At 33.5% G+C, this 15,368-nt stretch overlaps 1 protein-coding gene across 2 annotated transcripts in view; it reads left to right on the top strand.

The window, feature by feature from the left end:
• The window catches only part of LOC145686289 (uncharacterized), a 310,924-nt gene that overhangs the window by 215,716 nt on the left and 79,840 nt on the right, over window positions 1-15,368 (top strand). For both annotated transcript variants that reach the window (XM_081759425.1, XM_081759426.1), the window contains 4 exons: window positions 5,130-5,265; window positions 8,004-8,141; window positions 11,140-11,325; window positions 12,893-13,064. In XM_081759425.1, the coding sequence (XP_081615551.1) occupies window positions 5,130-5,265; window positions 8,004-8,141; window positions 11,140-11,325; window positions 12,893-13,064 (632 nt within the window). The remainder of the gene's footprint in view (window positions 1-5,129; window positions 5,266-8,003; window positions 8,142-11,139; window positions 11,326-12,892; window positions 13,065-15,368) is intronic.

The raw sequence follows: 15,368 nt of genomic DNA, 5'->3' as shown, positions 1-15,368 counted from the left end.
TTACCTAGTTTTTAGTTAATTTTACGTTCATTTATTACTTAGAATAGTAAAAGGTATTAACTAAATATTGAGTAAAAATACTGGTATATTGAAAGAAACTAAAACAGTTTAATAACCGATTCGATGATGTAGGATTTTTTTCTTTTCTTCTCCCTCTCTCTGATACAACAGGTACCTTTGTTTCTTCATTAAGAACTAGTTTGCTTCTAATGGTACAAATAATCTATTAACTAACTTTTCTTTGGAATTGATGGATCTTTATTGGCAAGAAAATGTTAGTATAATTATTGTATTGTGTGATATTTGTTTAGTTATTTCTTAGTTTTATGTACTAAATTAATATTTTCTCGAAAGAGTAAACTCCAATAAGGTTTCAAGAGATTTTAATCTCTTGTGTTAAAGAAAGTTTCAAAAATTAAAAAACAAAAGTAGAATTAAAATAAACATAAGATGTTTGAAATGCAAATAAAAAATCTAAGAGAAATGATCGTGATGGTAGAACTTGTTTCGGACGAATACTTTAATTAATTTTTTTTCCTTACGTTCTATTTTGATTTTATATTTTCCTTAAAGTTTGGACCTAACTGGTTAATCTATCACCAGTTGATTTTTCGTTAAAGCTTGCTACGAAGTATTTTTAGCTTTGTTGAGAGTTAGACAACAGAAATTAATATAAAGGATAATTGAACGTAAAATTTAGGTGATAGTTGGTTTCACGTAAATTTTATCTTTCTTAAAACTTACTAATACCCTAACTTTTAGATCTAATATACGAAATATTAAAATGACTTGTTTAAAACTCCCTCCATGATAGAAATGACATATATAAAAATTGATTTGGTGTCGATAATATAACAAAAGGTGGTTCTATTGACTAGCAACTGGTAATTTTGATTATCCTTAAGAAGATTGGAATCTTACTTCCTTAAACGGATGACTGAATGAAAAGTCAAGATCATACAAATCTTATTTTAAACTATTCTCTTAGACTAATACTGACATTTATAATACCTTATGATATATCTTAATCGCATATCTGAGTTTCTTTCAGATAGACAATCGAAATCGGAAAAAGCAAGTGTTTCTGAAATTTTTCATAGTGCCTAGAAGAAAGATTTTTTGTATTACAATAGTCAAAAAAAATTACAGTAACGCGTACAGGATGGTCCAAAGTAGTCCTATATTGATCGGATATGACATTTTAGTTAACTATTTGCCAAGATATTGACTTGTTATATGTTTAATATCGCAAGTGTTTCAAATCCATTCCAACATCCTCCATCAACGTTGTGATATTCTTGGCACCTATTCAGAATCCTGGCACAAAATATGATCTAAGTAGCGGCTATATCCTGAAATGCTTGTGATATGAACTATTAATTTGTTGTTTGTGTGGGGGTTTTCTTTAAAACAGATCCATTATGGAGGGAAAATAAAGTCGGATAAACAGATGAGACAGTCAAGTCTGCTGCATGATCCAGTTCAATGCCGTGGAAAAATGTTAATATTTCAAAGCACAGAGAAAAGAAAATAAGGAAAGTTAATCAGTGTCACCTTTTCGTCTAAGTTGGGCATTATAACGTCGCACAACATACCCAGGATATCAAAGGAAATGGTCTTACAATACCTTTTTAGCCCCTTCGTACACAGTGACGGCCTGTTCGTTCGTGCGATAGTATTGCGATTAGTATTTTCGTTCTTCTAGTAAACATAATTATGCCTCTTCATGTAGGCCTCTATTCTGATAACTTGAGACATATTCCATCTAACCAGAATATGTATTTTTTTTTTTTACATACGTTACTATGTAAAAGTTAAGAATAATGTGCTTTGCAGGTTGTGTCACACTGAGAAAACAGAGAACCAGTCATATACTGATAGAAGGTGGAATTCATGATAGTAATATAGTGAAAATGTGCAACAGGAAAGGAAATGTACAGGGGCCTGAAAATCAGGAAATTTACGTATGTAGTATTACACACAAAAAAGGGTTACGTACAGGGACAGTAATGTCTGTGATCTCTTCACATTGCAAAGCATACAGTTCAACGTGATTGCGTGCTGAGGCTGAGGTTATCAATAAGTGGTTGGGACATGGTTTGCCATTCTTGAATCAGTCTCTCCTTGAGCTCTAGGAATGGATCTTGAAGTCATATGACGGCGTGCTTTTCGCATATCAAGATGTTCTACTCATGGTCTAATGGGCCCAAGTCCGGTGATCGTCTAGGCCAATCGAGTCATATAATGCCCAGTCTTAAGATAATTATCTATTATGCCAACTCGATGAAGATTTGCATTGTTATTCCCTAGAATGAAATAAGGGCCCCTACAACCCGAAACAGACGAATATACTGATCCAGAATGTCATCCCGATACTGTAAATCTGTGATGGTAACCGTGGAAAGACATTCAGGGGCATGCGAGGCTCCAGAACGATCGCACCCCACATCATAATTCCTCCATTCGTGTAATGGTCCACTTCTGTAAAGTTAACTGGAGGGAACCGTATCCAGGCTCTCTCCAGATTATTATACGTATAGATTCACTGGTGATATTAAACCAGGTTCGGTCTATGAGCGGAACATTACTTCATTATTCCTTGGTTCATACATAATTTCTCTGCGCCAATTCAAACTGACTCTTCTTTGCAGTGGAGTCAGTAGAACACATCTTGTTGGTCGTCTGGCATACAGGTGTCTTTTAGTTGTCTGTAAATTTCAAATCTTGAAGCGGTGGTCCCTGTAGCAGCTTCAAGACTCCTACCGATATCTCACTCTGTGCTGTGTCTATTGCACCCCTGTTAGGTTAATAAAGGATCCTCTTGGGTAGTGGTACTCCTTGGATAACTTTCACCAAACCTCCGAGAGACGTTTTTACTCTGTTGGAATCGTTATACTCTTGAGATGAGGCTGTGAGACACAGAGTTCATGCGATACTTTCAACTGGGTCTGACCTCTCTCTCTAGTCGTCCGATGATTCCTTCACTCGTGACATCAATATATCTTTGCACCATTTGTCTGCATGTGCACTGACGATAAGGTGAACAATGCAGCTGTATGTATGCTGTTTGACTTCTCGAACGCAACTGCTGGCGTGTTGAAACAGCGCTCGTCTCTCGCCAAGCGTCAGTGGGTGTACAAAGTGCCGCCAAACGGTAACGTCGGGAATCACGTGTGGCAAAAAGTAAAGGCCATTTTTTACTGTTTTTACTACTGCTCAATATCCTTTACTACTACTCCTGCAACACTTTCTTTACCTTTGACTCATGTTTTCTCTTATCATTACCAGTTTTTAAAGATGAGTAATTAAAATAAGTAAAAGTAGTCAATATTTTTAAGAAAAAAAACAGAATAAACAAAATAAATGTTCGATTAGTGTTGAACTGCTTTTGGGCTTCCTGTAGTTGTTCCTAATTTTATCTTAATTTTATATAAACTTATTGTGTGGTGTAAATAATACATAAAAAGTTAATCATTCCGATATGATAATAGTATACCTTTAAGCTTTTAACTAAATTGTGTACGTAAAAATTTCTTTATGAACTTTATATCAAAAATTATTCATTATTTTCTAATATTCAACTCTTAGGAATAGTACTAAGCATCTTTGTAACTTGTAGTAGGTAACTATTTAGTTTATGTATATCAATGTTTAATTTTAATAACAATAAAGCCGAAGAAATAGTAGAGAATACAAAGCCTGTTTCGAAAACGGTCTTCATTCGAACAAAAGACAGAACAGGTTGAAACAGTCTGAAGCGTATTATATCAATATATTATGTCAAATCAATGTTATTTCAATTTAGCGACGAAAACAGTGACTCACAAGTGAAGCAGGAAACAAGATCATGTATTTGTATAAAACATAGTATCGTGTTAGCTTTGTTTTTTACTTGATTCCTTCAAATTTAACATACATTAGCATTCGTGTGTTTTTGAAGGTTTTGATGAGAAGGTTTTGGAAATGTACTGGATTAGGGTAAAATATATCTTAAAATACGTTGTAGATTAGCAAAATTCATACAACTTAAAGAGTAGGACATAAAAGTCATCCTTCTGTCTATCCAGTGACAGTCTCCTTGTAGTACTTAATTAGTAGTTAATGCAAGTAGAGGTGAATGTGAGCTTAGTGAGTTAATTCATCATCATGATGCATTAACTGCACAATTTAAATTGACATTTTCAATTACTGTAGTCTTCGTCTTATTTTCTGGTGATAATTTGGACAGATGTTTATTGCATGTCATATACAATTTCTCTTTCGCTTGCCGCGTTATTTAATACTTCGTAACTCAAGTTTCAGATACAGCTGAAGCATTATCAATGGGTAAAAGAGAAGCATTTGCATGAAAACTCAAGAACGTACTTGAATTAAATTAGAATTATACTTTTAAGCTTCGTGCTGTCACTTTTTCCGCTATATAATGCCTTTGCTACGTAATATTGAAAGCTTCTTGTCTTCGTATATTTAAAGTGATTTGAGCTAAATAAATACATTTAACATAATACAAATTCATAGTGTATATATATATATATATATATATATATATCCTATTTCGTGATAGAAATTATTTATTTTATTATCATGATTATGTTCATGTAAAGTATAGAATTAAAACTATCGAAGTGGTTTAAAAGCTAATAAGAGAATTAAAATTACCGAAGTGCTTTAAAAAACGACTGAGTGGGAATTAAATATTCCAAAACAGGCGGAGAAAGAATATCACCTGAAGAACAGCTTAGAAAGGAAAATGTAGAGTATAATTTTAATTTTTGACAACAGTGCATAAAATTACTACTTTGCATGCACTTCGTAGTGCATATAAGGATTTTCTTTCTATTTCCTTGTGCAAATTAGATAAGCCCGATGTGATGGTCTCTCTTAATACTCACGTACGCTTTCCATTATTTTTTTCTAATTATATAAACCAATCATCTGTTGGCAATTTTTCATGTTGATGTCCATTGTTAGAGTATGTGAAGCCTTCCTTATTAAAACTTCAGTTGGATTGAAAGGAGAAAGTTGTGTTAATCGTAGTATTTCTCTTTACACACAATCAATATATGAATAGATACAGATGAAAGTGATTCATTTACAGAGTTATGATCTAATTTACTTTTTGCTTGCAGAGAGGTTCATCACGTCTGCGTATTACTTGGATATGGAGCCGACGCGGTTTGCCCTTATTTGGTCTTTGAAATTGCTCGTGGCTTAAGAAATGAGGGACTTCTGGATGCATCACTTTCAGACAAAGAGATTTATAGGGTAAACTCAATTTTGTTTGTAACAATCAACATATGGGATCTTAATTATTGAAGGAAAGTGACGTCAGAGAAAGTAGTCTTCAAACTCGCAAAGAATTAATGGTCAACAGGAAAACATACAGAAATAGCAAACTCATTTAATAAAATATAATATAATATGTAGTCTAAAATTATCATTTTCAGTTCTTCCAGTGAAGATTGATTAAGTAGATTTCGAATGAGACAGTAGATTAACGTACATAATTTCGAAATTATTCTGCCAGACTAAGGATGATTTTTTCAAATACATTATTATGTACTTACTTAATGTTACAATTTTAAAATTAAAAAAAATATTTTACATAATATGGAAAATAGACAAAGTAAACTAAAATGTCTTCTTTAGTTATTAATGCTAACGCGTCGATAGATCTGAGCATTTAGATTATTTTCATTTTAATTAAGAGCGTACAGATTGAAATAACAGTAACAATATTTTTTAACGTAAATTGACAAGGAGGTATTTATGTTGTTGTTTCTAATATAATAATATACTGCACTATAATTACCATAAAAATATACTTCAATTAAAAGTATAAAATATAATATTTACTTGAATTGTACTGTGGTTGAAGAAGAACGTATATATTTTAAGTTAAAGTTCAATTTAAATTTTATAACTTGTATGAAACTTCCGTTCATACCGGTAATTCTTGTCTTGATAAATATTTTCTAATAATACATTGAAGTACAGTGTGTTGTCATAATTCTGAACTGAAGAGGGTATATATATTATATACATTCTGAACTAAAGATTTTATATATATATATATATATATATATATATATATATATATATATATAATATATATAATCTTTGAAGCAATGCGTATTATGAATAAACAGGTATATGATATCAGTATTGGGACTAGGGGAAAACACAAAGATGTAGGCGTCGTCATCATTATGTTTGTAGGGCTATTTTTAATTCATCGTTATTAAGTGAGAATACGGTGGTCGGAAGTATTAAAAACTGCTTTTAAACGAAAAATAAATAGTGGAAGCAATTTTACAATATCTGTAACGGCATATAAGTAAAGAATTATTTTTGAATTTTGGATCCTGATTTAGATATATGGAATAATTTTTTTGAAGTGTGTTTTTAGGTTTTAGAATCTGACACTGACAGTTTGTTTCTCTTCGCATTTTGGGTAAGTGAAATGACATAGGTGACGAAAGAGAATAGAATTGAAACCATTATGCTAGCTGGAGGATGAATTTCATCAGGTCATAGCTACTGACTTTAACGCTGTACTTTCAGTCGGAACCCAGTGAGAGACGGTGCTGTGAGGAAACTTATACGCATAATGAGGGAATGATACGAGTGATTGTCAAAGATCGGAAGAAGTGAAACAGACCCAGCTACATAAAAAGCTTTACTTTTTTCTTTTGCTAAATAGTTCTGCAGTAAAGTGTTCGATGTTTATTGAGAGAACAAGGTATCAGTATCAGATGTGTCACTAGAATCTTGCGGAGGAAGTGTGTCATCCGTATTTGTTGCAGCTTCAAAATTGTCAGTGATCCTGACCGTGAGGTAGCTTTGAAGCAGATAATGCATGATCCTTTTCCATATAAAATTGCTTTTATTGATAAAGCTAAATTTATGTAACATGCTCAGAATGTTCGTTACTGGATAAATTTGAATCCCGGCTTGACAGCTGGAGTGAAGTTGCAAAGTGTACGTGAGAGAATGGTGTGAAAATCATTGGGCTAAGACAGTATATAATTTTCTGTAGAATAATATCATGCTGCTGCCGTTAAATGAATCGTTAACGTTCTCGACTACTGACAACATAGTGTTGTACTGCCCCATTGCAGCACTTAGGAGCTGGTTTAATGATCAGCTTAAAAACTATTAATATATTGGCGTAGGTTAATAGAATGGTTTCTCGTCACTTGATTTTAGTCCTTTAGACGTCTGTTTTAGCAGTGTAAAATTAATAATAATAATAATAATAATAATAATAATAATAATATAATGATGATGATGCTTGGTTGAAAATGAGAATCCTTAAGTCATCTGACGCGAATTTGTTTAAACTTTGAAATGTGTTCAGGTCAATGGAGGACACATGGAAATGTTCAATGATATAATGGTAGTTTGATGAACATGTAGTTATATATGGTTATCTTACACTTCAGTTTATTTGATAACCTGTATAGTAACATGGCGTCCAATATCTTAAAAACCACTTCCTGTTGTTGCTGCTTTCGGTTCCAAAAAACCCTCCAAAAACCATTATTTCTAAACTGTTGTAAATACCGTAAAACGGCTTGCACAATACGCCTTCTCGTTGAAAGGCAATCTTCGTATATCAAACCATCATTTTCCCATTTAAAATAACGATGTTGAATCGAAGATGACGACCATCAATATGGCGGATGACTGTGACTATTACATCGCTACGTTCCTCCCTAGCACCAAAACTGATATTATATATCTGGTGATCCAGAACATAGCTTTCAGTATATACACCCTGTTTCACACTGATAGCAACACTCTGAAATATTCCCTGAAATATAAAATAACAGGTAATAAATAGTGAAGTCTTCAAACAGTTAACACTTCAGTACTTGCAAAAATCACATTTTTAAAGCTAATGCTTTCGTGAAATGTGAAAGCGAAAAGTATGTACACTTTTGTAAAATTATATATCACAGCATTATTGTGCCACAAAAATTTATATTTCTCAATTACAGAACTACTCTGACGCAATGGAGAGAGGAATCTCTAAAGTTATGGCTAAGATGGGTATTTCCACCCTTCAGTCATATAAAGGAGCCCAAATTTTCGAAGCTGTGGGGTTGGCTGATGAAGTAATTGATACATGTTTCAAAGTAAGTGTAGTACATTCGTACAGTAAGTAGTACGTATTATTATTCCACTAGTTCCATGACTGGGTTCTGCATCCAGAATAAGCGAAAAATATCTTTAATTATTATTCATCCTGAGTAAAATAAATGTCTTGACATTGTAGAAATACTTATTTTGATCGTTTCCTAAATTTTAGTAAATATCGCTAGTCATCAAACTAGGCATGACTTCCAAGAATTTATATTTATCCAAACTGGATTCAAAACATTCTTCATAAACACCGTCAAAGTGGTTGTCAGCCTCCTAGGATGTCTGTACTTCCGTCTTATTGTGTTATAGAAGAAAAATCTCGTCCAGTTCTTTACCAGGAGGTAATGTACCTAAGATCGATGACACATTCCCGCGCTGGATGGCGATGCTGATACGTTGAAAAAGGAATGCAGTAGCTCGGGGATCACCAGTTTTGATTGCTATTCGATGACCAACTTCATTAATGAAATTAGATCCTTCGTGACCCCAAGACCCATATATATATATATATATATCTCGATGAGATGAGACCGTGAACTCAGTTTGTAAGATGGGGCCGCGGTGGCTCAGTGGTAGAGCGTTCACCTCTCTGGTGTGTGGGGTCCCGGGTTCACACCCTGCTCCCGCCAAGTGAACTTTGGGGTGGACAAACACCGTGTGCGTGGATTTTCTCGGAGTTCTCCTCTTTTCTTCCACTTTCTTCATTCCACCATTTCATTCATCTCTCATCATCACCGTCTCCTTTAGCCTAACCGGCATAATCGTGAGACGTAAAACTCAAAGATTTCATTTTCATTTTCAGTTTGTAAGATTTCAACTTTGCAACAGTGTTGTGTTTTAAAACCTGAGATGTGTTCATTCGCTATTACATGCATCGTGCGTTCTCAAGAGTACGAAACAGAATTGCAAGGCCAGCGGAATATTCTGCGATGGTATCGACAGTTGAAGGACATAGGTTGCTTGTGTAAACATGCAAGCACCGGATAATTAGGAATTCCAGGCAAAATAGTGGCGAGTGAACTTTATGCATAGGCCCCGAAAATCAACAAACCGGGCAAGATTCTAACTTAGTATTCCGTAGCTAACAGTTAGAAAGATTTTACGATAGAACGTTTATCAACATCTGTTTCAATAATTCTGGCCGAAAGACTATGTTAAGCAGTATGAATTTGTCATTTTATGGAGGAAGAAGTGCAGAACGAAAATTTATTGCTTGTCTGGTAGTCAGTGACGGGTTATTTATTTAAATATAGAGGTCAATGTCGAAAATAAAGCACTGAAAATTCTAATTTTGTATGGGGAGAGAATGGGATTCTCCAAAACTGAATGTGTATTGTGCTGTTTCATAAACAAAGCTTTACGGATCTCTCTTTTTCTCTCTTCCCTCCCACTCCCCTTGTCCTTTCTTCAATGAAAGCACAGCCATTGATATCGCATTATTCTACGTATTTTAATTGTGATTCTCTTCACAGCTGAAACATGATTTCTGAATTTTCATATTTCAACTAGGTGGTTCTGAATTTTCATATTTCAGCTAGTTGGCGCTCCACCTCATGGAACGCTGAAGTTTATCATTACGTGCACGAAGTAGTTCCACATCAGTTGTTAGGATATGATGATTTGGTGCTGTTTAGATGGTTTCCAAGGTTACTTTTTTTTTTTTCTTCTTACCTTATTTCTTTGGAAATATGTTGTACATTGTTCACTACGTACTTCCATTGCTAGTAATAGCATAAGCTGGGGAACTGCATTCTCGCTGCTAGAATAATCAACAGAGACCTGTTATACAGGGTGTACATTTATTATGTAGCCTAAATCCACTGGTGACATCCTCACATCTAAACAACAAAAAAGTCCATATGAACATAAGGCTAAAAATGCGTTGTTTCAAAGTTACGAGATGCCGAAATCGAGAAAATTGTAACTTTGAGGTTACCTAGCTCGGAAATTGAGATATCAACGGCGGTTAAAGAAATATTAAAGAACTAGTACACTGTCTATCTAAATAACCATGTTTCAGAGTTAGATTGTGCCGGCGCATATGATTTTTAGAGAGAGGGGAAGAAGAGCGGAGCCTATACCGCAGCTTCCTCTATAAAATCCGTTGCGATGATACGTCCCAATTCTGAAACATGGTTATTTAGGTAGACAGTGTACTAGTTCCTCTAATATTTCTTTAACCGCCGTTGATATCTCAATTTCCGTGCTAGGCAGCCTCAAAGTTACAATTTTCTCGATTTCGGCATCTCGTAACTTTGAAACAATGCATTTTTCGCCTTATGTTCATATGGACTTTTTATATTGTTTAGGTGTGAGGATTTCACCAGTGGATTTTGGGTACGTAATAAATGAACACCCTGTATAATAACATGTCTGTGTGTTTCAAACTAGACTACTGTCTAGATGTGTGTCGTGTACGAAAGGAGTCCACATCGAATATAATCGTGATGCAATGCTGTGAGTAAAGCTAGGTCATTGAGTTCTTATGTACTCTTCAATGTTTCAAGGTTTCTACTAAGTGAAATTGCACTTACTACATAGTAAAATACTCCTTAGTTTCTACTTTCGCAGACAATGAGTCACTTGTAATAATCATGTATTTAATTACGGTGTAGTTTAAAAGTAACGATGTATGAAAATGTTTTGCATATCTCTAAGAAATTAAAATATCTCATTTAAATGTTAGTTTAGTCATGTTTGTCTTTTCTGCATTTCTTTTACGGACTTTTAAAATACCTTTATCCATCAATAACAGTTATGTTAGTACAATACTATAAAGATTAACTTAAGTTTAGGGTTAGCTAACAGCAAATTATTCACAGACAGAAGACGTATCTGAAACCTAAATACACTTACACGAATAACAAGTCACAATATATTAATTGAATTATTATATGTTTATGCGAAATATAATTATGTAACATTTTAATTTAGTTTGTTATAATCCAAATTTTGTCGTCACTTTGGATTATGAATTCAAATGATTTTCAGGGAACACCTTCGAGGATTGGTGGTGTAAACTTCGAAGTGTTAGCTAAAGAAGCTTATGAACGCCACAGTTTGACGTACCAGGATCGTGAATGCGATAATCTTGTGCTGCGAAATCCCGGTTTCTATCATTGGCGAAGTGGAGGAGAAAAGCATGTGAATGATCCACTTAGCATTGCCAATCTTCAGGTAAGGATTACATTTTACTATAAAGATTTAGTCAGCCTCAAAACATCCATCGCTCTGTAGAAAACTACGTAGGACTCTGTAATATTTTTGTTGATCAAAGTTTTTAAATAGTTTTATTTTTAAATTCACTTTCGCTTACGGGTACGAGTAAAAGTACAGTGCTGTTTAAAATGAGGTATACAACAAGATTTTATATATATATTCATTCGTGGGGTGGGAGGTGGGTGGAGTTTTCATTTCTATCTCCTGTGGAAGCACAAATTTCTGTTATGTGGACCCCTTGGATGTTCTGTCGATTTTTTGTCCCTGGAATAAAATAAATTAGGGGGACAACAATACATGAGAATTCTATATCCAACATGAATATATATATATATATATATATATATATATATATATATATATATATATATATATATATATATATATAGCAAACTTCATTTTTTTCTATATCAATGATAGTGATACCCCACTATATGTTTAAACCAAGGGGAAAGTTATAATATAGCAATTGATTATAATTAATGGGCTAATTAATGTCTCAATAATAATAGTAATAATAATAATAATAATAATAATAATAATAATAATAATAATAATAATAATAATAATAATAATAATAATAATAATAATTAATATGAGAACAAAATGCAACCTTTACAGTAGTAGTTCATTGTCCGCATTATTCATTTCAAGAAAAATATAATAAATTAAGTCGACAGTTACTGGTGAGCCTAGTAAACACGTTATTAATTATAATAATAATAATTATTATTCCATATTGTTGATTTTATCCAAAAGGACTTTACTTAAAAGAGAAGAAGTCTTCTTACGGAAGCTCCTTTGATGTGAGCGTTTTATCTTGTTGAATAAGTGACATCAGGTTGATAAGTCGAATAACCACCGTAGAACCATTGTTGATGTTGAGAGTGCATTGTGCGACATTAATAGTATAGAGTCGTAAAAATATATTTTAAAAAATATTTCTTTAATACTTTGAATCCCAAGAATGAATTAGAAATAGTAAACTTGTTACTCTTCTTGAAGGCTTAACTCTTTCTTCCTATGGCGTACGGCACCTCGAGCTCGAAGCGTGGGGCAACTGTCCTACTTGCCTCAACAACGACCCTGGTAAGGCCAGTATCATGAAGCAGTCGAAAATTACTTAAAGCACGAAGTAGACAGCTGTGAGTAAAAGTAATCTATAACAGTGGCATTTGGATTCTATGCGAACCAGATGAACCTGCGCCATCAGACATATTCAAGCTTATAAACTGAAAATGACAATTCGTTATTATGTGTAATAAAAATTGTAAAACTATATTTCTGTAGTAATTGCAGTGCGTATTGAAGTTTCGACTGGAAATATGACTGAGGAGCAACATGAATCCTGTTAACGATAAACTTGCGAAAGCACTGAGCTGGAAGCACATGATGTGTTTAAATTGTATCTTCTTTATATTAATGATGCTAACAACTTAAAACTTTGTGTTTTTCTATTGGTGCAGATATTTAATTAAATTTAAAATATTTTCAAACATTAACAAATATATTTTTTATTTTCTAGGAAGCATCGTCAAATAAGAACAAAAGCGCATATGACAAATTTATCGAGTCCAACATGGAGAGTGTCAAAGCTTGTACCCTTCGAGGTCAGCTAGAATTCGTTCCATCTGAAAATCCTATTGATGTTAGTGAAGTGGAGCCAGCGTCAGAGATAGTCAAGAGGTTTGCTACAGGTTAGTCACTTTCTACGTGTTTCAATAAGGAGAGTTGAATTTACTACGGAATATTGAAGAGAATTAAAATTTTTAATCTCTATATTGATTTAAATTACTTTTACACCTAATATGTTATCTTTGTCATTAAAATTTTCATATTATAGGAAATATAACTTGATATATTAGTTTCTTAGCTTTTTATATCAATATTCAGAAAAGTTTATAGTATACCATTGAAGTTGCTTAATTGAGGAGAAAGATGGAAAATAATATACGATATTATATGTATTGTAATCGTAAACTTTCCTTAAATTCTTAAGGTGATGTTTCCAATTATGTTAGGAGTTCAATGTGTTCTTTATTTTGATATAGACTCGTTTTGAAAAGTAACTCGATTTCTTTATGACGAATAAAATTCAGCTATACAAAACATGCACATACAATAATGCCACATACTTTGTGGTGGACAAACACCGTGTGCATAGGTTTCCTCGGGGTTCTCTCGTTTCCTCCCACTTTCTTCATTTCACCATTTCATTCATTACTCATCATCACCGTCTCCTTTAGCCTAACTGGCATAAACGTAAGACATAAAACCAAAGATTTCATTTCACAATAATGCCACATAGGATAACGTTTGTAACACACTTGCCTCAAAAGTTGAAATTGTACGTTTACCAAAAAAAATAAATAAATAAATAAAAAATAAAATAAAAAAAATAAAAAAATAAAGTTATATCTATAACCACAATACGCGTCAAAAACTTTAAGATATTGTAAAATAATTTTTGTTCACATATAGAGAGACCTACTTTCCAGCTGGATCAACAAATAACCAACCTCTTTCATTGCGAGAACCTGCAATTACAATGACCAGAAACTATTGTGATAACAACTAAGGACAGCAACGATCATTTTAAGCATTTTCTATAACTACATCATTTTAGCAGTATAGCAATTTCTACCAATGTGTTTCGTATCTTTCGAACATATATCATATTGCTGGGGCCGCGGTAACTCAGTGGTAGAGCGTTCACCTCTGGTGTAGGGTCCCCGGTTCGATCCCTCCTAAGTCGACTTTGTGGTGAACAAACATCGTGTGAGGGGGTTTCTCAGGGTTCTCCCGTTTCCTCCCACTTTCTTCATTCCACGATTTTATTCATTTCTCATCACCGTCTTCTTTTAGCTCACACGGCATAACTGCACAATGGAAAGCTTAGTTGCTGTAAACGGTATTTTGGCTTTTCTGATTGGAAACTTGTAATTCCTTAGATGTGACCCTTTTCTAGCTTTTTTCTTTAATAAAGACTAATAAGTTAAATTTTCAAAACCTTGTAACTTTATTCCTATTTAATTATTTATTTTTGAGTGCCCACGATTGTGCTCCGAGGTAAAGGGAGACTTGTGACGATAATAATGAATGAAATGGTAATGTAAACGGGAGAACATCGAGAATATCCACACACACGGTTTTTGTCCACTATAAAGCCCACTTTGGTGGGAGCTGGGGTCGAACCAGGAATCGCGCACCAGAGGTGAGCGCTCTTCAAAATGCATCCTATTATGTTTATAGGATTCAACACTAAGTTACTTTGAATGCGCATTGTCTTAGTTGCATTATTATTGTAATACAGGCCTTCATTTTTTTTTCAATACTGTAGCACCCTTAGTTCACAACATTTAATAATAATCTTTATATTATAAGTTTTCATTTAACATATAGATTTGCACTATGTAATAATCTGGCTTAGTGTCATTTGAAAAAGTTCAAATTATGATGGTTATCTGTTGGTATTGCATAGTATGTAAGAAGATATCTTCTCGGTAAAATTTGCTTCGTATAAAATTCCAGCTTTTTTAATCCATTAGTTTAGAAGTTACAAAGATGTATCAAGATAAATGGTAGTTCCTATACCGTATATATTTGTATAAAAATTTATTATACGTCTTAAATTAACGCCACATGTATAACAATGTTTTAATGTTAACTCCTACAACTTTGAACTCTAGGGTTGTAATTAATTTGCTAACAATTAGAAATTCTTTCGCATAATTAGCCCTGATTAAAGCGGTATCAAGTGTGTATGCTTACCTTAAGACAGTCTACTTTCACATAAATATGTTAAAAATTTCAGTAGTAAAATGAGGGCTAATCTGTTGAGATAATATGAGTTACCGTGGATTAAAATATGATATATGAATGTAGTTTCTGAATTTGTTTCAGCTTGATTTATTGTTACATCAAAAATGTTTTGCGCAGTGGCGTAACATTGGCCTTTGGCGTCCCTAGACAAAATCCCTAGTGGCGCCCCTCACCCATCG

The sequence above is a fragment of the Thermobia domestica genome, chromosome 5, assembly GCF_964235325.1.
Source record: "Thermobia domestica chromosome 5, izTheDome1.hap1.1, whole genome shotgun sequence".
NCBI lineage: Eukaryota > Metazoa > Arthropoda > Insecta > Zygentoma > Lepismatidae > Thermobia > Thermobia domestica.
The sequence above is the reverse complement of the archived record's forward strand: the minus strand, read 5'-3'. Positions and strand labels throughout refer to the sequence as shown.